At 35.9% G+C, this 23,894-nt stretch overlaps 1 protein-coding gene across 17 annotated transcripts in view; it reads right to left on the bottom strand.

Moving 5' to 3' along the window:
• Window positions 1–23,894, bottom strand: part of DMXL1 (Dmx like 1) — a 174,898-nt gene that overhangs the window by 44,824 nt on the left and 106,180 nt on the right. For all 17 annotated transcript variants that reach the window (XM_073994088.1, XM_005557571.4, XM_045394140.2 and 14 more), the window contains 4 exons: window positions 13,050–13,228; window positions 8,622–8,758; window positions 6,135–6,220; window positions 4,644–4,845 (listed from right to left, as the gene is read on the bottom strand). In XM_073994088.1, coding sequence (XP_073850189.1) covers window positions 4,644–4,845; window positions 6,135–6,220; window positions 8,622–8,758; window positions 13,050–13,228 — 604 coding nt within the window. The remainder of the gene's footprint in view (window positions 1–4,643; window positions 4,846–6,134; window positions 6,221–8,621; window positions 8,759–13,049; window positions 13,229–23,894) is intronic.

Here is a 23,894-nt window from a genome sequence, read left to right as displayed (position 1 = left end):
GGGATTACAGGCAGTGAAGGTGAGAAATTATATTTTTAATAATTGTATGCATGAAACAAAGTTTGTGTTAAATACTTACATGTGGCATTTTCTACTTATAGCATCATGTTGGTACTCAAAAAATTTTGAATTTTGGAACATTTCAGAACTGAATTAGGGACTGTCGACTTCCAGTGGGAAAGCAACCACTGGCAATATGCAAAATTGAGAGCATTTATGGCTATAATTCAATAAAACTTTATTTAAAGAAGCATGGAGAGGTCTGGATTTCACCTGTGGGGATGGCGATAGTTTGTTGATCCCTAGCCTAGGGCCATAGGATCTAACAAAAGTAGGTATGCTTTACCAAAATCTTTGGGACATAGCTAAGGCAGCATTAAGAGGAAATTCATAGCATTAAATGTCCACACCAAAAAGTTAGAAAGATCTCAAATTAACAACCTAACATCATAATGGAAAATATCAGAGAAGCAAGAACAAATAAACCCCAAAGCTAGTAGAAGATAAAAAATAACAAAAATCAGAGCTGAACTGAAAGAAATTGAGACACACAAAACCATTCAAAAGATCAACAAATCCAGGAGCTGGTCTTTTGAAAAAATTAGTAAGACAGAGAGACTGCTAGCTAGACTAATAAAGAAGAAAAGAGAGAAGATCCAAATAAACACAATTAGAAATGACCAAGGGGATGTTACCACTGACCCCACAGAAATAAAAATAACCATTAGAAACTACTATGGGCACCTCTATGCACACAGACTACAAAACCTACAAGAGATGGATAAATTCCTGGACACACACACCCTCCCAAGACTGAACCTGGAAGAAACAATTCCCTGACAAAGCTAATAATGAGCTCTGAAATTCAATCAGTAATGAATAGCATACCAACCAAAAAAAGCACAGAACCAGCTGGATTAACAGCTAAAATCTACTGAATGTACAAAGAAAAGCTGATACCATTCCTACTAAAACTACTCCAAAAATTGAGGAGGTGGAACTCCTCCACACCTAATTCTATGAAGTCAACATTATCCTGATACCAAAACCTTCAGAGACATAACAAAAAAACTTCAAACCAATATCCTTGATGAATGTCAACACAAATATATTCAACAAAATACTCGCAAACCAAACCCAGCAGCACATCAAAAAGCTAATTCACCATGATCAAGTAGGCTTAATTCCCAGGATGCAAGTTTGGTTCAACATATGCAAATCAATAAACGTGATGAATCACACAAACAGAACTAAAGACAAAAACCACATAATTATATCGGAAAAGGCTTCTGATAAAATTCAACATCAATCCATGTAAAAACTCCCAGTAAACTAGGTATTGAAAGAACATACTTCAAAATAGTAAGAGCCATCTATGACAAACCTACAGCCAACATCATACTGAATGGGCAAAAGCAGGAAGCATTCTCCTTGAAAATAAACACAAGACAAGGATGCTCTCTCTCACCACTCCCATTCAACCTAGTATTCAAAGTCCTGACCAGAGCAATCAGGAAAGAGAAAGAAATAAAAGGCATCCATATAGGAAGACAGGAAGTAAAACTATGCCTGTTTGTAGATGACATGATTCTATATGTAGAAAACACTATGTCTCAGCCCAAAAACTCCTAGATCTGATAAACAACTTAGCAAAGTTTCAGAATACAAAAATCAGTGCACAAGAAATCACCAGCATTCCTATACACAACAGCTAAGATGAGAGCCAAATCAGGAAGGCAGCCCCATTCATAACTGCCACAAAAAGAATAAAATACCTAGAAATACAGCTAACCAGGAGGTGAAAGATCTCTACAATGAGAATTACAAAACACTGCTCAAAGAAATCACATAAGACACAAACAAATGGAAGAAACATCCCATGTTCATGGAGAAGAAGAATCAGTATCATTAAAGTGGATATACTGCCCAAAGCAATTTACAGATTCAATGCTATTCCTAACAAACCACCAACAACATTCTTCACAGAACTAGAGAAACCTATTTTAAAATTAGTATGGAACAAAAAAAAAAAAAAAAAAAAAAAAAAAAAGCCTAAATAGCAAGGCAATCCTAAGCAAAAGGAACAAAACTGGAATCACATTACCTGATTTTGAAGTATACTACAAAAATACAGTAACCAAATGGAAAAGTATTGGTACAAAAACAGGCACATTGACCACTGGAACAGAATAGAGAACTGGGAAATAAGGTGACACGCCTCTGGCCATCTGATCTTCAACAAAGCTGACAAAAACAAGCAATTAAGAAAAGACTGCCTATTCTATAAACGGTGCTGGGATAACCGGCTAGCCAAATGCAGAAGATTGAAACTGAACCCCTTCCTTGCAACATACACAAAAATCAACTCAAAATGGATTAAAGACTTACATGTTAAACCAAAAGCTATAAAAGTTTTGGCAGACAACCTAGGCAATACCACCCTGGACATAGGAACAGGCAAAGATTTTATGACAAGGACCCCAAAAGGAATTGCAACAAAAGCAAAAATTGACAAATAGGATCTAATTAATAGGATCTAATTAAACTTAAGAGCTTCTGCACAACAAAAGAAACTATCGACAGAGTAAACAGACAACCTAAATGGGAGAAAATATTTTCAAACTATGTACCTGACAAAGGTCTAACATCCAGCATCTATAACGAACTTCAACTGACTTACAAAAGAAAAACAAACACCACCATTAAAAAATGGGCAAAGGACATGAACAGACACTTTGCAAAAGACGTACATGTCAATGAGCATAAGAAAAAAGCTCAATATCACTGATCATTTGAGAAAGCAAATCAAAAGCACAATGAGATACCATCTCACACCAGTCAGAATGGCTATCATTAAAAAATAACAGATTATTTATAAAAAATAACAGATGCTGGGAAGGTTGCAGAGAAAAGGGAACACTTATGCACTGTCAGTGGGAGTGTAAATTACTTCAACCACTGTGGAAAGCAGTATGGCGATTCCTCAAAGAGCTAAAAATGCAACTATCATTTGACCCAGCAATCCCATTACTGGGTATATACCTAGGGTAATATAAATGATTCTACCTAAAAGACACATGCACACAAGTGTTCGCTGCAGCATTATTCACAATAGCAAAGACATGGAACGAACCTAAATGCTCATCAGTGACAGACTGGTTAAGGAAATGTGGTACAGATACAAGAAATACTATGCAGCCATAAAAAAGAATGAGATAATGTCTTTTGCAAGAACATGGATGGAGCTGGAGGTTACTATCCTTAGCAAACTAGCACAAGAACAGAAACCCAAATACTGTATGTTCTCACTTAAAAGTGGGAGCTAAATGTTGAGAACTCGTGAACACAAAGAAGGGAACAACAGACAGTGGGGTCTACTTGAGGGGGGAGGGGGGAGGAGAAAGAGGATCAGAAAAAATAACTATTGGGGGCCAGGCATGGTGGCTCACAGCTGAAATCCCAGGACTCTGGGAGGCTGTGGCAGATGGGCTGCTTGAGCACAGGAGTTTGAGACCAGTCTGAGTAACAAGGTGAAACCCCGTCTCTACAAAAAATACAAAAAATTAGTTGGGCATGGTGTTGCATGCCTGTGATCCCAGCTACTCAGGAGGCCAACACAGGAGGATCGTTTGTGCCCAGGAGGTGAAGGCTGCAGTGAACTGTTACCATGCCACTGCACTCCAGCCTGGTTAACAGAGCAAGACTTTGTCTCCAAAAAAGGAAAAGTAACTACTGGGTACTGGGCTTAGTACTACCTGAGTGATGAAATAATCTGTAGAACAAATTCTCATGAGTTTATTTCTGGGTTCTCTATTTTGTTCCACTGGCCTATTTGTCTATTTTTGTACCAGTACCATGCTGTTTTGGTTACTGTTGCTTTGTAGTATAGTTTGAAGTCAGGTAATGTGATGCCTTGTTCTTTTTGCTTAGGATTGCTTTGGCTAGTCCAGCTCTCTATTGGTTCCATGTGAAATTTAGAATAGTTTTTTCCTAATTCTGTTAAGAATGATGTTGGTAATTTGACAGGAATTGTGCTGCATCTGTTGACTGCTGCTTAGTGCTATAAACTTTTAACACTTCTGTAACCAGTTATTTTGAACAGCACTGCTCTAGAGCAGGCATCAATAAACTATGGCTCACAGTCCAAATCTAGTCTACCTACCATTTTAAGAAATAAAGTTTATTGGACAACAACTGAATATATTTGTGTACATGTTGTCTATGGTTGCTTTCACTCTACATTGGCAGGGTTGAGTAGTTATGACAAGAATGTGCAGCCCAAAAAGTAAAACTCCTATCTTAAAAACAGTATTCAGGGTGGGTGTGGTGGCTCACACCTGTAATCCCAGCACTTGGGGAGGCCAAGGCGGGTGCATCACCTGAGGTCAGGAGTTTGAGACAAGCCTGGCCAACATGGTGAAACCCCATTTCTACTAAAAATACAAAAATTAACCAGGCATGGTGGCGGGCTTCTATAATCCCAGCTACTCAGGAGACTAAGGCAGGATAATCGCTTGAACCCAGGAGGCAGAGGCTGCAGTGAGCTGAGATTGTGCCATTGCACTCCAGCCTGGATGACAGAGCGAGATGCCATCTCAAAAAACAAACAAAAAAACCCAAACAATATTCATAAGAAAACCTACTTGAAAGGAGTGTTCGTAGGTTCCAGTAAAGCTTTGTGGCGAAGAATTGCAGGACCTGCAGACAAACTCTCTTCAGAGGTATGACTTGCGATATAATTTTGAGGTGGCCCACCATGGATTTCAAGTCGTCGGAGAAGAACTTGTTCCCAACATTGAAGAGTTTTTAGAACCGCATGACAAAGAGGTGAACTAACTGGAAGCTCTAAAATGGGAACACTGACTCATATTAATCTTATGCAGTAAAATGCCATATTCAATTTTAAGGAAGACTGAAATGAGAGCAGGGAGAGCGGATGCAGGAAAAAAAAAAGACTGAGATTAAATATTAACATACACTTTGGCAGGGAAGATGTGCAAGGTGAGATGGGCAAAGAAACCCAGAGGATTACAAAAGGTATGCCATAAATCTGTGTAAGTATTTCAACATTACTGCTTCTGACTTCAATATTACAAGAAAAATGTATCTGAAGATTTTGAAAATATGTATGTGGGGAAAATTAATTGCTTTAAATCAAACTTGTCCAACCCATGGCCCACAGGCTGCATACGGCCCAGACAGCTTTGAATGAAGCCCAACACAAATTTGTAAACTTTCTTAAAACATTATGAAATTTTTTGTGATTTTTCTTTTAAGCTCATCATCTGTTGTTAGTATGAATGTATTTCATGTGTGGCCCAAGGCAATTATTCTTCCTGTGTGGCCCAGGGAAGCCAAAAGATTGGACACTCCTGCTTTAATTTGTATCGGACTAATTTCTGTATGGCATATAACTCTTTAAGAGCTATAGAAAATGAAAACAAAACATAAAGTTAAAATTAAATAATACTTGCCATGGAACTCAGCACTTTGCAATTCTGTCCATCCATACTCTGGAGTCCTGATCTCACTTTCAACTTTTAGTTATTCCTACTACTTACCTCTCTATATCTAAATAACATGCTTAATACTTAATTTTTCAATTTCAGAAATGATCTACTGATTTACTACTATGGCATAATGAGAATAAACTCCTCTGTCATCATTATGATAGAGTCTCATAAAAATATTTCGTTAAATTGGTATTTTTGTGTTTACCGTATCGTATATACAGAACTATAGTTCATAGCAGAATCACTTAGAATGTTATCATGCCCCTTTCTTTCCTGTACAATCTTTTCCTCCTTTGAAGTTAATAATTGCTAGCTTTTGCATTTGTTTAGTTTTCTCTCCATTGTAAAATCCCTTAACACTTGGCTAGAGTATAGAGTCTCAATATAGTCAATCATATCACGTTCAGTGCCCTTGATTTCTTGGATGTTGCCCTCCTCAAGCACCTAACAGTATGACAGATACATTTACAGACGGTTGGTTTAGTTAAAAGAAATCTAACTTCTATAACAGGATGTCACTAAACTTTTCCCCCACTCCAGAAAAAAAAAAACAAAAAAAACAAAAACACGTAGTAAGTCAAAGGCAATGGTACCATGAGTTCAAGTGGAGCTATTTATTACCTGCAAGATCATGACCTGCAAAGGGATAAAAAGTCTTCAAATTGTTGAGCACCAATTGCACCATTGCCAACCGCATCAAGGACCAACTAAAAATAAAGCAACAATAGATCTGTTAACAATTTCTATAGGAATTTAGAAAAGTATACTACCCTTTGATTCAACAAATTCCACTATTAGGAATCAACCTGAATATACCCCTCTATGAAAACAAAATAATATACACATCCAGTTAGTCGTTTCAGCATTATCTACAATAGCAGAAGTGCAAAAATAACCAAAATTGTCCACGACGAGAGTACTCGTTGAATAACTATTTTTGACCTAAGGAATATTAGGGTAACCATAAGGAGTAATGAAGAAGGATCTCTAAATGTTAATATGGAGTAAGTTTTCATATATAGTAATAAATAAAAAGCAGGTAGCAGAACACTATATGTAGTATGCTACCCTCTGCAAGAAATCTGGGGGAATAAGTTTGGACAGATGCTTTTGCTTATTTGCAAACAGAAGGATAAACCAGAAGCTAATAAAAGTGATTTGCTGTAGAGGATGTGCAGAAGAAATCGGATAGAGTAAATAGAAGCTTAAGTCAAACTTGTGATTTCACATTTTTATATAGTTTGATTAAAAAAAAAGTCAGCTTCTCTTTTATTTCAAGTGGAACATATTTATTTCTTAAAGGACTGAATTTTTAGTTATTTTTTAACAGTAGTACAAAAACATAAAATTTACCATTTTGGCCATTTTTAAGTTTATAGTTCAGGGGCATTAAGTACATTCATAATGCTGTGCAACCACCATCACCATCCAACTCCAGAATTCTTTTTATCTTGCAAAACTGAAACTCTAAATTCATTCCCCATCTCCCCCCACCACCAGCCCTTGAAAACCACTATTTTATTTTTAGTCTTTATGTATTTCACGATTCTAGGTACCTCATATAAGTGAAATCACATACTATAACCCTTTCTGTGACTGATTTATGTCACTTAGCATTATATCCATGTTGTAGCATGTGTCAGAATTTCCTTCCTAATTAGGGCTGAATAATACTCCGTTGAACATACATAGCACATTTTGTTTAGTAATTCACCTGTTAAAACACACTTGATTGTTTCTTCCCCTCGGTTACTGTAACTAGTGCTGCTAAGAACATGGGAAGTACAAATATCTGTTTCAGTCCCTGTTTTCAATATTTTCAGGTATATATCCATAGTGGAAAGGCTGGATCATATGTTAATTTCTATTTTTAATTTTTTAAGGAACCAGTATACTGTTTTTCACAGTTGCTGCACCATTTTACATTCTCACCAAAAGTGCACAAAGATTCCAATTTCTCCTCCTCCTTGCCAGCACTGTTATGTTTTTTTTTTTTTTTTTTTTGTAGCCATCCTAATGCATATGAGATGTTGCCTCATTGGGAAACTGATCTGCATTTCTCTAATGATTAATGATATTGAACATCTTTTCATATTCTTATTGGCCATTTTCATATCATCTTTGGAGAAATGTCTATTCAAGTCCTTTGTTCATTAACATTTTTTTTTTTTTTAGAAATATAGATGGGGTTTTGCCATGTTGTCTAGGCTGATCTTGAACTCCTGGGTTCAAGTGATCTGACCACCTTGGCCTCCCAAAGTGCTGGGATTACAGGTATAGGCCATCATGCCCAGCCCTTCGTTTATTTTTTAAATTATTTGTCTTTTTGTTGTTGAGTTGTGCAGTTTGACTTTTAAATGATTTATATACTGAAAAAGTAAAATTCATTCAGCAGGGGGAAAAAAACTCTCAATAAACCAGGAAGTAAATAATCTCATAGTAACTTTTAAATAAAGAATGACTTCAATGTCCTCATACATTTATCTCTTTTGGAAAATTTACATTTTTTTATCACGCCATTAACATACCATGTTTTAGTAAAACATATATATGTTTTAGATGTAAACATATCAACAGAGACAAGTTAACATTCCATCATTCATGAATGTAAGAATAACGCAGTACTGGAGCCAGAGGTGAGCATTTAGTACATTTATATGGTATACAGAGTACTTTTTGAAGATAGTGCCTATTGATATCTTATAGTACTAGTGTTCTACTGAAAATACTTTATATTTTCTAGACTAAAACAGTAGAACTTGTTTATGTTAGAGCCCAAAATGCAAGGTATAATCTTGGAGCAAGATTTGTGAGGAATGATGCAAATTACGGATAGTCCACTAATGGACAAACAAAGGTATGTGAGAAATTATTGTTAAGGAAAGGAATTTAACAATTTCAACTAAAGAAATTTGAGTTATAATGTGTTATAAAGTCAACATAGAAATTATTGTTAAGGAAAGGAATTTAACAATTTCAACTAAAGAAATCTGGGTTATAATGTGTTATAAAGTCAACAAGCTATTAATTTCACACGTATTTTTTCAAAAATATTATTTATATAAACCATGATTTTTAAAAAGAAATTTAAAATAAAATATTCCATACCTATATGAATTTGAATTAGAATGCTCCTGGAGATGGAAATCTGATGCTAAAACATCATCATCATCATCATCATCATCACTTCCCAGACTCTCCTCTGAATCATATTCAGCTCTACTTTGAGAAGGGGGTAGAAAAGGCTAAAATAAAGGAATCATGAAATTTATCAGCCAAATATCTAATTTAATACATTCAAACATATAGTCTAACAGTAATAATTCATCTCATTTGCAGATACTTCACTATAAGAGAGGTAAGTAACTATTATCTTACCATCCTATGCCTTTGACATCACTTGATACAATTCCATTATTTTTTCATCCATTCAACAAAAATTTATTAAGTATTCACTGTGCGGCAAGAATTCTACCTGATTTAAGAATTTTTAAGACAGATACAATCACCACCCTCATTTACATTTTACATGTTAGTGGAAAAAATAGGCAAATAACAGAAAACTAAATACAACTTGTATTAAGTGCTACAAAGAAAAGAAATGGAGAATAAGGAGAATTGAGATAAGGTGATCATGGAAGTCCTCTTTGAAAAGTACGAGACGCCGGGCGCGGTGGCTCACGCCTGTAATCCCACCACTTTGGGAGGCCGAGGTGGGCGGATCACAAGTTCAGGAGATCGAGACCATCCTGGTGAACACGGTGAAACCCTGTTTCTACTAAAAATACAAAAAATTAGCTGGGCGTGGTGGTGGGCACTTGTAGTCCCAGCTACTTGAGAGGCTGAGGCAGGAGAATGGTGTGAACCAGGAGGGGGAGGTTGCAGTGAGCCGAGATCGCACCACTGCACTCCAGCCTGGGCAACAGAGCCAAACTTTGTCTCAAAAAAAAAAAAAAGAAAAAAAGAAAAGTATGAGAACTAAAGGACAAGAAGGAATAAACGATACAACAAGGGGGAAGAAAAGCATTTTAGACAGTGGGAAAAGAATGCAGAAAGAGTTTGGGAAAGAGTTTGGTTTGAAAATAGTTTGATTGAGTCTGCTAAGCAGAAAGATAAATGTTGGGAGAAAGATTGGAGAGAATAGCAAATGACAGCTCAGATGGGGTCTCGCAGGCCATGGTAAAGGAATGTAAGGGAATGCCACCAATAAGTTGTAGGTAGAAGACAGCTTCTGAGATTTGTATGCTAAGTATATCATTACGATCACTCTCTTATGAGAGAAAAGCTAAATGGCAAGAGTAGAAATGGAGACATCAGTAACTAAAACAGGAGTTGGCAGCTTGGATATAGGTGGTTAGTAATGAAGCTGGAGAGAAATAGTAGATTCAAGACATATTTTGGAGAAAGCACCGACAGATCTGCTGATAGATTTGGAGAGCAAGAGAAGGTGGGGGAAAAACAAATGATTCCCAGGTTTTTGGCTTGAGCAGCTATAAGGATGAATATATAATTTCATAAAATGGAAAGACTGGGTATGAGAGGGAAGGTTTTGGGGAAAACCGATATAAAATGTACAAATCACGAAGAAGACCAACATTCATGGGTCAAATAGAAGAGGAAGGATGAAGAAAGAAGATTATGAAGGAATAAATAGTAAGTTTAAGAAAAAAAAGCTACAAGAAACTCGCATCAAGAGAAAAGGAGAGAAAAGCATTTCAAGGCACGAGTAGTGAAGAATGTTGAATGATGCTAAGAAGACAGATTAAGAAATAATTAAAAAGTTTCCACTATACTTGACATGGATATCACCTGAATCTCAACAAGAGCAGTTTTAATGGGTGTAACTGGGTCAGAAAGTTATATGCTAAGTAAGTATGAAAGGGAAACAAGGCAGTAGAAACCACATGTGTCTATAGTTTTGAAAAGCTGAATGTGAGTGGGAAAAATGGGATAGCAGCTGGAAAATATTTCAGGGTCAAAGCAGGGGTTTGGGATGGGAGATACTAAAGCACATTTTTGTCTTGATGTGAAGGATTCGACAGAGAGGAAGAGAACTGAAAACACAGGGGAGAGTAGAGAAGAAAAGAAAGAATGCGATTCAGAGTAGAACTCGAGAAAATGGTCTTTGATAGAAGGACTTTTCCTCCACTATAACAGGAGGGAATAAGCCAGGAACAAATGTAATTGATCTGTAACTTTAAATTGGGATGATGAAAAAGTTTTGTCTGATTCTATCTTTCTCAGAGACTTACAAGGTGAGGTCATCAATTAAGAGTGAGGATAGGATGGAAAGGGAGATGTGGGAAGTTTGAAAAAAAGGTTGTAAAACCTTGGAAGACCAACAAAGAAACATAGCAGGGAGAGTGGAACTTCTGGAACAGCTGAGTAAACAGCTTGGTAAGTCCTTTCTCCAAAAAGCAACAATAAAATTGAACAAAGTTGTAGAAAACAACCAATGGTTGACCCATGCATATAACACATAGAGAAGTATTTATTTTAAAAAATCTATGGGATTTGATCTGGGTAAAACAGTGAGAACTTGGTTAGGAGCTGTTCCCATTCTACCCCAATCTCTGTGGTGTAGGTGTTCCACCAGCGTCAGCAGGGCAGGCTGTGAAGACTAGAGTTCTGATGCCCTGCCAGAGGGGTTGTCTTTAAAATTCTAGGCCCAGAGGCATTATCAAAAGTAACAGAGATCTCAGGAGCAAACAATTAGGGAAGGTAACATCTCAACTACTTTGAAGTTGTGATATTGACTGGGTGTAAGGGCAGACCCTAGACATTTAACAAAAAGATTCAGAAACAAGACAGCTAAAGAAGGCCTTGCTAACCAACAATCCTATATCCAGCAAAAACTCTCCTTCAAAATATAGAAGTGAAATAAAGATATTCCTAGATAAATGAAGTGCTTAATAAATATTTGTTGAATATATGAATAAATAAATCACTCAAAAAAGGGCAGTGAGGAACAAGGAGACACAAACTCCCTTCATTACCCTTAAGCATGTAGGATATGAGAAAAATAAAAGCCATAGCTTAGTAGGCCTGGAAGACTTTTGTCACCAGAGAACAGTTAGAGTTAGATGTCAATTTGTGCAGGAGAACGTCTGGAAATTGAGAATGTGAGGGATGTGGCTGATGACACAAAAAGTGAAAGATACTTATATAGGCAGTCCTTGTTTCATACAGTATTGCATGACTATAAAAATGACCATGCATGCAGAAACTATACAGAGCAATAATAATCAATGGGAAAAATTACAAATGTTTTGTGACCTTTAAAAACATTTGTCAAAACACTAAAAACTCTTACCATCAGCTATAAATGAATAGAAAAAAATTTTTTAAATAAACTAATTTTAACATACTGTAATTAAAATATTAGGAATACAAAGAAATAACATGTTTTATTTCTTTGTAAAAAACTTATCAAGAGTAGTTTGAGTAGCGATTGCCTTTTATCTCTGTAACTTAGGATATGAAGCAAGCATTTCTTCTGTGCCTTAAACAAACTGTCACACTTCTAAGATTTTATCAGCTTCCAACATACTGTTCTTTGCATTTTCAGTGCTGTGAATCCCTTCAATGTAAAGTTTTTTGGCAAGGTCACTATCTCTGAACATCTTCATCATTTTATCACAACTACTTTCTACATTTATAAGTTCACCTTCACTAAATTCCTCTGGCTGTACATCTAGAGTCTTTCAAATGGCAGCATTGTCAACATACCCACAGTTGGCTATTTGTTCTCTAACTTCACTTATGTTCAACTTGAATATCTTGAATATCACTCTCAGTACTATCACTTTTTTTATGGATGCACTTTCATCTTAGTTGGCCACTTCCCTCTTCTGATTAAATCCAATTTTGTACTCTATCATATGGGTTTATCACAGGAGAAGAAACAAAACAACTGCATGCTTTGCTGTGTATGAACTGAGTAACAGGTGCTACATAATCAATCACTGAAAGACTTTAAAAGAACTGATATGATTGGTCACAGATCAAAAAGTGCATATTTACATAGTGATTTCTAGAATGAAGCAGGGAAGTTTACTCATATTTAATATACTGTGGTAACAAATTTGAACCATGTTGTTGAGGGAATAATGTTACTTAACTAAACACTGGTAATTGAAATTTATGCATTTCAGAATAATGAAAGACTGCTGTAGTATAAAAAAAAAATGTATATGGATGATAGATGACCAGAGCACTTTGATTTCTTAATCACCATCAAGTACATTAACATGAGAGTGTTAAGCAAATTATCTTTTATCTCATAAAAATATAATAAAATGCAAAAGTTGTTTAAAATGCAAACATCATAATTTACCAAAAAACTGCCTCAAAAACTCTATGAAATATGGTCAAAATATTCTAGGGTATATATTTTTGGAATGTAGCCTGATACTAACGAAAATTTTCTAAACCAAAGTGTGAAAACATTTGGAAGCACCAAAAATTACACTTATTTCTGATATTCTCATTTCTATTTGACTATGAAAATATTGATCTAGATAGCATTTTAATTACCTTAGCTATGAAATAGTCCCAGATGCTGAGCTCGGGTGGGATGAACTTTTCTTTAACTGCCAGTGACTCCTGGCTTACTGGTGCTGAGGAAGGGGTCAGTGGGGCAGATTCTCTGCAAGACATTTTTGATGATCTAAAACGTTTGTTCTGTTTTTCTCCTTCTTCAACTAGTGAAGAAACTAATAAAAAGAAAATAAAACGTTACTGAAGTACTATTTTCATTGCATTTATTTCACCTGTGTTTATATAAGATCTAAGGTTAACTACAAATAAGCACGCACAAAAAAATAAGATTAAGATTATGAAAGTACACAGCAGGTAAGAAAATAAATAGAGGAAGACAAACATTTTTGTCTAGCAACCTCTGCTTTTTCCTCAATTTGTCTCTCTCTCTCTAAATGCTGACTTATCTATTGCATGTGAAAGATAAAAGGATGTAATATCCACCCATAAATCAGTCCACAATTTAACTATGAACACGATAGGAAATTTCCAACATCCTTCTACTTTGCTTTTTTTAAAGATTATCATGGGATGTCAGTGTTAATTAAAAGCAACAACTCCCTTCTGAGATTCTTCGGTAATCATGTGGCCTCATATCTAAAACTATATTTTTCATTAGAAAATATAAACAAAATTCAGGCACCATAACTACTTAAACTAATTCAAACTTTTGGAAATGGCTCAGAGATAGAATTTTCTAGTCAATGGAATGACAAAGAAGAAAATAATGCAATCTTGCTGTTTTATTTTGTGAACACTCCACAATTAGGCAGTATTTTTTTAGTATATTACCTCAGAATACTAAAGACATTAGCATTAAAAAAGTTATACAAATCTTTAATCAACCTTGAGTTACAAAATGCAAATCACCAGTAGATAATCAAGGATTTTGCAAAGGCATGATCTAATACACAGGCAAACAATTCCACATTAAGGCACACCAATATTCTCCTTTGATGGTTCCAATGAGATTTTACTTACCTTCCACAGGAAAGAAAATACTTGTGCTGTAATACAATTTGGTTTTATTGTTTGAGCGTCTCAGCTTGCAGACACAGCATGCACATGCATTATAACAAGCTATAGTCAAGCTGAGTTTAATATAGTAATTTGGTTATTTCAGAAAAAGGGAAAGATGAAAAAAATATTAGTATTCTAGGAGACTACTAAAAAGTGGCATAAAGATTATTACTTAACCTTTCAAATGATTTTAAAAGGAACTGTTAGATTAAATGTGTAAATTTTTTTCTTTGTTCTTACTAACATTTGATAACCAACAATCAAGTTTCCAGTATTACTGCTGCATACATTAACACACATTCTAAAACTTAAACAGTAGTTTACCAACTTCTCATCAAGTGAAAAGTGAGAACTATAGAAGTATTTTTTTACCTTTCAAAAACTTAATGCTAAGTTTTAAAGTAAATTTATCAATTTATAATTTGGCTTTAACATTACTATTTTGTCTTTTTTAAGAGATGGAGGTCTCCCTATGTTGCCTAGGCTGGATTTAATCCCTGGACTCAAGGGATACCCACAACTCAGACTCCTGAGTGGCTGGGACTACAGGCTGGTGCCACTGCACCTGGCTGATTTTATGTTATTAAAAAGCATGTGAACCAAGGAGTATAGACAATCTCTGAAAAAAATAAAATGTACAATGTTAAATTAATAGATTTTTGCCAAGATTGCTATGTCATAAAAATAGTTTTCTTTTTTTCTTTTACTGACCCATTGGTAGATAAAAATAGTTTTAAAGGTAAAACATGAGAGTTTTTAAAGACAGAAAACACTTGAAACTACAAGTTGTGAATCCAGTCATGTGACATGAAAATATTAACCACACTGGGAGCAAACATTTAAAATTTACAGACTCAACACCAGGAAGTAGAAAACCACTTATTAAAACTTTTTGGCTGGGTGCGGGGGCTCATGCCTGTAATCCCAGCACTTTGGGAGGCAGAGGTGGGCAGATAACCTGAGGTCAGGAGTTCGAGACCAGCCTGGCCAACATGGTGAAACCCTGACTTCACTAAAAATACAAAAATGAGCCAGGCGTGGTGGCATGTGCCTGTAATCCCAGCTGCTCAGGAGGCTGAGGCATGAGTATTGCTTGAACCTGGGAGGGGGAGGTTGCAGTGAGCCAAGATTATGCCTGGGCGACAAAGCAAGACTCTGTCTCAAACAACCACCACCACCACCACCACCCTTTTCATGAAGCAGGACCAAAGGAAAAAAAAAATTGGCAGTTTTACAGTAATGAACGTGTATTACTTTAGATGTTTTAACTAAAAGGACGTTAGTGATGTCACCCAGCAAACAAGAAATGACCTGTGACTTGTCAAAAGGGTAGTTACTCCCTCTTCTTTGTCCTCCAATTGTAGGAAGACTTCAGGCAATTTTATGCTTGAATCCTGTTAGGTCAGATTGGTTGTGAAGTTTAGGGGCACCAATTCAAACTATAGCTGCTGGGGTGTTCAACTGGTTGTTTTTGAAAATGCTAATAATCAAATATCAAGAACATTTGCCACTCCTTGGGTGAAAACTAACTCTACTGTTCTATTATTATGGGAAAACAGCTACTTTATTAGTAACAGAAGAAAAAAATAGTATCAGGGAGAAATTAAGAGCAACCTGAACACAGAGTTTATGAATTTTAAGAGGTGTAGGGAGGCTATAAAGTGACTGAAGAAAAACTAAGGCATTCACAGGAAAAACAGAATCATGTCCTGACATAAATTTAAAAAATAAGTTTCAGTTGCTTTCCCAGGAAGTACTTTTTAAAACAAAGTTTCCATGTCAAGACAGTAGACTGTACAGACAAATATACCTTCCTTCCCTTAAGAATCGTTTCCTCACCCTCAGAATATCTGTAATGTGGTTTTCTAATAATTATAAAAATAACTCCCCAAAGAACCCAAAACAGAAATGGAGAAATGGTTAACAGGCTACACACAGGGAAGGGGAGGAGCAGAGGAATAAGAAAACATTCCTTTCTATAAATTTTTCTGTACTACTAGACTCGTTACCACACACATATATTGCTGTGATTAAAACTAAAATATAAGGGGAAGGTTAAGTTAATATTTATTTTTAGGTTTATCATTTAAAATCAGCACAACGAAATTAATATTCTGAACCTAGATTTAAATGTCATTTCTTTAAAAACTGAACTTAGAGTTCAAGACCCGCCTGGGCAACATGACGAAACCTAGTCTCTACAAAAAAACACAAAAATTAGCTGGGCATGGTGGCGCATGCCTGTAGTCCCAGCTACTTGGGAGGATCTCTTGAGCCCAGGAGGTGGAGGGTGCAGTGAGCTGAGATCACACCATTGCACTCCAGCCTGGGCAACAGAACCAGATCCCGTCTCAACAACAAAACAAACAACAAAAAAACTGAACTTAAAGTAACCAGCAGGCCTCATTCTCTACTTCTTAATCTAAGGCACCCATATCCACAGAGCTATTCATGAGTTTGCCAGAGGATACACGAAGCTTCAGGAGAAACATCAGTCTGGACCTTCAAACTGAGCCCCAAAATATGGAAAAGATAAAAATCATGTAAGTTTAAGGCAAAACAGATTTCAAATTTATTTCTTGCTTTCAGCAAGCCAATTCAGTCTAAGTCTTCAGTCTCCTAAGAGGTATATATTAACCTTTCTTTATCTTCAGGTAAAAAGTGTGAGGACTACAAATGTACATGAACACTAAGTGTAAAACAAATCCTCAAAATTAAATGTAAAACATGATTTTCCAACTAAACTTCAACTATTCCAAAAATAAAAGGATTAAAGAAGCAATTAATTGAACGTACTTCTTAATCCTCAAAGAATAAGATTAGTGATTGAAAAAAAAAAAGAAGTCTGGCCAGGCACAGTGGATCATGCCTGTAATCCCAGCACTTTGGGAGGCTGAGGCAGGCAGATCACATGAGGCCAGGAGTTTGAGACCAGCCTGGCCAAAATGGCAAAACACAGTCTCTACCAAAAATACAAAAATTAGCCAAGTGTCGTGGTGTGCACCTGTACTCCCAGCTGCTTGGGAGGCTGAGATATAAGAATCACCTGAACCTGGGAGGCAGAGGTTGCAGTGAGCCAAGATCATGCCAGTGCACTCCAGCCTGGGTGACAGAGTGAGACTCTGTCTCAAAAAAAAAAAAAAAAAAAAAAAGTCTGGAATATGATACTATCCAGCTTTTAGAAAGATTGACCCTCAAAGTCTTCCTAGTATCATTACCATACACAGTATCTTGAACATGGCTCCATAAATATCTATAAAAATGAAATAATAAATATCAATAGAAAGTGATGATTTGTCTCCAAAACACAGAGCAAGGCAGTCTCCACGGTAGTTGGTGTACAAAATGATTCACTGGACTATGGAAGGAAAATACCACAACTTCTATTTAGATTTATTTTTTGATAAATAGGGGAAAATGGCAGAAGGAGAAGGGAATGAGGTAGTGGAGAAGAAGAAAGGGACAGGAGAAGAAAGGGACGGGGAAGAAGTAGAGGGAAAGGAGAAGGGACAAGAAGAAAGGAGAGATGGGAGCAGAGGGACAGGAAAGCAGAGGAAAGAAGGGGAGGAAGGAAAGTAGGAGAAGAAACTAAATTTTGTCAATGTTTAACATCTGGATAGATAGCAGTAGACATAAATATACATATATTGAGAATTTGGTCAAGCATGTTTTATGGATAAGGTAATGTATTCAAAAGCCTGAAGTCACTGCCCTAGAGTTGTACTTACTTTTCAATCACCCTGAATGCCACAATACGGTTCTGTATATAAGATATCACCCAAACTCAACAAACTTATTGAAAATGTGAATGGAGTATACACCCACAATGGAATATTCAGCCTTAAAAAGGAAATTCTGTTGTAAGCTACAACATGGATGAACATTATACTAGGTGAAATAAGCCAGTCACAAAAAGTCAAAGCACTATATAATTCCACTTATATGAGGTATATAAAGTAATCAAATCCCTGGAAACAGAGTAGAATGGTGATTACCAGGGATTGTACGAAGTAGGGAAACTGTTTAATGGGTATAGTTTCAGATTCACAAGACGAAAAAGTTCCAGAGATTTGTTTCATCACAATAGACTTACCACTAAACTATATACTTAAAAATGGCTCACTTGGTAAATTTTATATCATGTGTTTTTAGTCATAATAAAAAAATTAGAATGGAGAAAATATATTCAAGCCATTTTGCTGCAGGACTTAGGACTCCCAGAAATACTAGAAAACTGGGTTGAAGAGAGAGATCCCATGATTGGTCTCAGTAAGGTACACAGAAATATTGAATGAAGCAGGGCATGGTGGCTCACACCTGTAAACCCAGCACTTTGGGAGGTTGAGGTGGGAAGATCACTTCAGTCCGGGAGTCCAAGACCAGCCTGGGTATAGTGAGACCTTGTCTCTACAAAAATAAAACTTAAAAAATTGACTAGGCTAATCAATGATGGCATGCACCTGTAGTCCCAGCTACCTGGGGCACTGAGGTGGAAGGATCACTTGAGCCCAAGAGGCCAAGGCTGCAATGAGCTGTGATCGCACCACTGCACTCCAGCCTGGGCGATAGAGCAAGACCCTGCCTCAAAAAAAAAAAAAAAAAGAAGAAAACAGGAATGAGGGAGTCTAGGTCAGATAAATGAATGTTGTATTTCTTACAAGGTTAGTTTCTTCTTTTGTCATCCGGCTTTACCAGTGAAATAAAACAATAATTACATGTAAAAATCTATACATGCACACTTCTTGGACTTTCTTTTATCTTCTATGCTTTCTCTACTCTTATATAAAAATTTGCCTTCCTGAGTCATTTGTAAAATTAATGAATAGAATACTTTTTAAACTTTAAATTAAAATTTACATTTTATGGTCTTCCATGAAAAGTCTTAACAAAAAAATGTACTCCTGGCCAGGCGTAGTGGCTCACATTTGTAATCCCAGCACTTTAGGAGGCCAAGGCAGGCAGATCACTGGTGGTCAGGAGTTTGAGACCAGCCTGGCCCGTCTCTACCAAAAACTACAAAAATCAGCTGGGTGTGGTGGTGCATGCCTGTAATCCCAGCTGCTTGGGAGGCTGAGGTGGGAGAATCACTTGAACTCAGGAGGCGGAGGCTGTGTGCTGAGACCACGCCACTGCACTCCAACCTGGACGACAGAATGAGACTCTGTCTCAAAAAGAAAAGAATAGGAAAAAAAAGCATTCCCTTCCACAGAATTAGTTAGTTTGAAGTTCAGCAGTCTTTTAAAAGTTCCTTATAATAAACCACCAGTTAAATGTTTGGCATATTCAATTATATCTTAAATCACCTATTTTGTTTTACATTTTACTATGCTCAAGTCTTAGCTCTTCTAGTCAAGATATTTTGCCGTTTTGCTTATTTTGCTAAAGGAATGATAGCAATGATGTGATAATCTTTGAATACTGAATATAGAACTTTTATTTTTATAAAAATTTTATAAGAAAAAGCAAAACATGGATTTTCTGATCTGTTTTAGCATAAGTCAGAAATAAACTTTATGTCTAGAATATCATTAGCAATCTCATAGTAAAAAATATATGACATGCTTACCACAAATAAAATATTTATTTTATATTTCCATTCCTCAACTTGGAGACATAAAAAAATCATTACTATGAATTTATTAAGATAGATAATTCACAGTTCATATAAATGCAAGTATCACAAAACACAATAAAATTTCTTTAAAACGTTGTTTTATTTATAATATAGAATAAAAAGCAAAAGTATGGATTTCTAACTGTTAGCAGAAAAAGTAATTTTTTGAAAACTGCTATTTCTTAGCTGGTTATCTTCTTTAAAAACGACCACAGTAACAAAATAATTCAGAGCTCCATGAACATATACTTGCACTACAGTTTTAGTTAATTAGAAAAATCAAACTCTTCCATAACATATAAAGTGGAATTCACAAAAAAAGATTTAATTAAAAATTAATTCATGTACATTAACATTTTTGTTAAGAATTTTGACCTGCCAGACTAGCATCTAATAAAAATCTATCATTTTCTTCAGTTATGAAGCTTAAGTTATCTTTAAATATTATGTTACTACAAGAATACATTAAGTATATAATAGCTATATAGAATGAAATATAATCTAGTTCATGAGGCCATCATTGCAAAGAAAATTTAAATCCAAATTTATAACAGAACAAGGAAAACAAATGATGGCTTTCAAATTCCTCTCATAATACAGTACCGAAACTTATGGAACACTTTTTAGAAAACATGTTTAAGGGTATTTTATCTTCAACATACAATGTATTTCGTCTTCAATATACAATGTATTTCAACATACATGTACTTCATCTTCAATATACAATGCTTTGACACTGGTTTGAGTCGTCAGGAAGATGAAATATTCTAGATTTATCAGCTTTCATTGGCCAAATATAAAAGATAAAAAATTTTAAATATACATTAATTTTAACTGGATTCAAGTTGACTTTTCTTTTTTTTTTTTTTTTTTTTTTTTTTTTGAGACGGAGTCTCGCTCTGTCGCCCAGGCTGGAGTGCACTGGCCGGATCTCAGCTCACTGCAAGCTCCGCCTCCCGGGTTTACGCCATTCTCCTGCCTCAGCCTCCCGAGTAGCTGGGACTACAGGCGCCCGCCACCTCGCCCGGCTAAGTTTTTGTATTTTTTTTAGTAGAGACGGGGTTTCACCGTGTCAGCCAGGATGGTCTCGATCTCCTGACCTCGTGATCCGCCCGTCTCGGCCTCCCAAAGTGCTGGGATTACAGGCTTGAGCCACCGCGCCCGGCCTCAAGTTGACTTTTCTAAAATACACTGTTTTATTCTCTTGGTCAACAATGTATATTGAACATTACTTAATGCAATTAGACTCTTGGGACATCATAATTACGATTAGCAGTAATCCAAACACACAGAACTGCTTACCTACAACCTAAAATTTATCAGGTTGCTGTCCTGCCTCGGTAAGTTTTCAGGGCAACATAATAATGCCTTCGAAAAACTGAGATTTCTGAACTTTATATTAAAAGCCAATGCTGCTAGTAGTTCCTTGTCTTGATTGACTTTCTGTTCTGAAATTTTCTCTCTCTAGTTTTCAGTGGATCCCTACTCCATAGGACCTTCACTTCTTTCCCTTTCTCTTTCTTCCTGCTCCTTTTCTTTTCTTTTTTGAGATGGAGTCTTGCTCTCTTGCCCAGGCTGGAGTGCAGTGGCACAATCTCAGCTCACTGCAACCTCCACCTCCCAGGTTCAAGCGATCCTCCTGCCTCAGCCTCCCGAGTAGCTCGGTCTATAGGCGTGCGCCACCACACCCGGCTAATTTTTGTAGAGACAGTGTTTCACCTTGTTGGTCAGGCTGGTCTCAAACTCCTGACCTAGCTGATCTGCCCACCTACGCCTCCCAGAATGCTGGGATTACAGGTGTGAGCCATCACACCCAGCTTTCCTGCTCCTTTTCCAATTAGATCGGCTTTGAAACCAGCAGGCCTTTAGTTTTCATTATTCAGTGAATATATTCCTTTTTTTTCTGGTTAGCAAATGGACAAATTGTACCATTCATGTTTTCTTTAAGTACTCCTTCAGTTACTTCCATGATTGTATTTAGAATACTTTCTGGGTACTCAAGGACAGATGAGCACCATATAACCTGGATATGACTCTATCTAGCCCTACCACTAAGTGAACAATATGTTTTCAGTATTCCTTATTATTGATTGAGGCTAAACATATAGATGCAGATTAAATTTTAGGTCACTTTATTTTTTACTTGGGGTTAAATAAGTGGTAGGATACAGCTTATGACGGACTTATAATGGCTCCCCAAAATAATTTATGTAATGGTATTTTTGCCTACAACCAACAACTAGAGGGGTTAATAAGATTGGTGCAAAAGTAACTGTGGTTTTTGCCATTGCTTTTGCACCAACCTTATACAAAGATCAACCTGGACTTTCAGTCAGGTTCTTTACATACATCTGTGCTCAGGAAAATAGAAGAAATTGAGACCTGATGGCTAGTTAATAAGAACGGATTTTTCATTTTCTTTTTATGGATATCTGGACATTCCTTAGCAATAATTTACCCCTTTGTAAACATTTTACATCAACAAGATCACAGTCTTAACAAATGAATTTTTCTCAGAACATATTAAAAACATGGTCAAAATTAATTTACCAATTTTTAATTTAAAATTAAACTCAACAGAGCTGTGGATCTTACTTCCCTTGACTTTGAAAGTTTTTCCTTAATTGAATTCAGATATCTCAAGTATAAATACAGTCCAAGGCAAATTTCATGTGAAATTAGTCTTTTAAAAAAAATCTATACAAAAAGCACAATAAGCAACTTTTTAAAAAACAGAAAAGGAATGTTACAAAAACTAAAAATACTTAATATTTTAATAAGCAAAGGTAAATTTGTTAAATAAGATAAATTTGCATATGAAATCTGACATGCATAAGAAGAAAAAGAAGAAGTAAATAAGTTTAATTTAAGGCAAATGGCAGGGACCAGAGAGATAAAACTGTCATCAAAGTAGTAAGTGAAGTGTGATAGGTGGATGAGTACTAGGCAGGATGGTATCAGGCTTCTGGAGAAGTCATGTTAGCATTCTACATATTCAGAATTTTGCAACAGCAAAAACTGTATTAGCCCCTAGATTTGTTCAAGGAAGCTAAGGGCCATGGCAGGGAAGATTATAAATTATCCCTCTGATGCCATTTATACTATTTCATAAGTACAATTTGTGGTTAGGTCAAATACTTTAAGAGACTCATGGTGAACTCTATGTCCCAAAATATTAACTTTAGTTGTTCTTAAAACCTGAAATTCTTTTAACAGGGAAGGCAAATATTCTATTCCAAATAGAGCAATAATAAAGTGTTTCTACTTGTAAAGCAGGGGATGGCAAATTGCAATCCAACAGATAAATAATGTTTTATTAGAACACATCTATACTCATCTGTTTACAAATGGTCTATGGTTGCTTTTGTGCTACAAGGGCAGAACTAAATAGTTGTGAGATACCAAATGGACTCCAAAACCTAAAATATATATTTGCTTTTTTACAGAAAAAGCTGATTGAACTCTGCTCTAAGTTATAAACTGAATTTGCCTCATGGTAAGTATTATACATAAAGGAATTCCTGCCTGTTTTTTCTTGGTGGAAGAAAGAGGCAGAACCCAGACTAGAAAGTATGAGAGTCCTAGGTAACTGAAGAAACAATTTCAATTAAGGAGAGGAAGTAGAAGCTAGGCCATCATGATTTTTTGCTATATAGTCATGCAGGGCCACAGCTTAGTGGAAACTGCTTCTGAAAAGTATAATTTATGCCAACATTGCTACTAATCACTTTTAAATATTTTAACAAGATAGTAACTTTTCTAACTTCTTTTTAATATAGCTTCATTCAAAGAATATTTATCAATCATGGTATAGATTTTGGCAATAATTTTCTCCTAAATAATGAAGCCGAATTCAAGTTTTTCTTATTCTCTCATGTCCCTCACCAACTGCTTAACCTCCCAAAACATATATATATCCAAGCCCACATACACCTATATGTCCAAGCATATGTTCAGTGTAAATGTCAGGGAAGAAGTGAATGAAAATTCATGAAGAGACAAATCATTTTGCTGAGTTTCTCTCTTAAATGTACGCATAGGGCTTTTTTTTGGAAAAACATTTAACATTTTCAATTTATTCAACATCAGTAGAGAATGAAATAAGTTTTCAGGTACTATATATTAAAAATAAACCTACTCCTCATGCCCTCCACAATTGAAAAACCAAGATTATCACACATGGGCTAACACACGAAAAAAAATACAAT

This window comes from Macaca fascicularis, chromosome 6, assembly GCF_037993035.2.
Source record: "Macaca fascicularis isolate 582-1 chromosome 6, T2T-MFA8v1.1".
NCBI classification, from domain to species: Eukaryota; Metazoa; Chordata; class Mammalia; order Primates; family Cercopithecidae; genus Macaca; species Macaca fascicularis.
The sequence above is the reverse complement of the archived record's forward strand: the minus strand, read 5'-3'. Positions and strand labels throughout refer to the sequence as shown.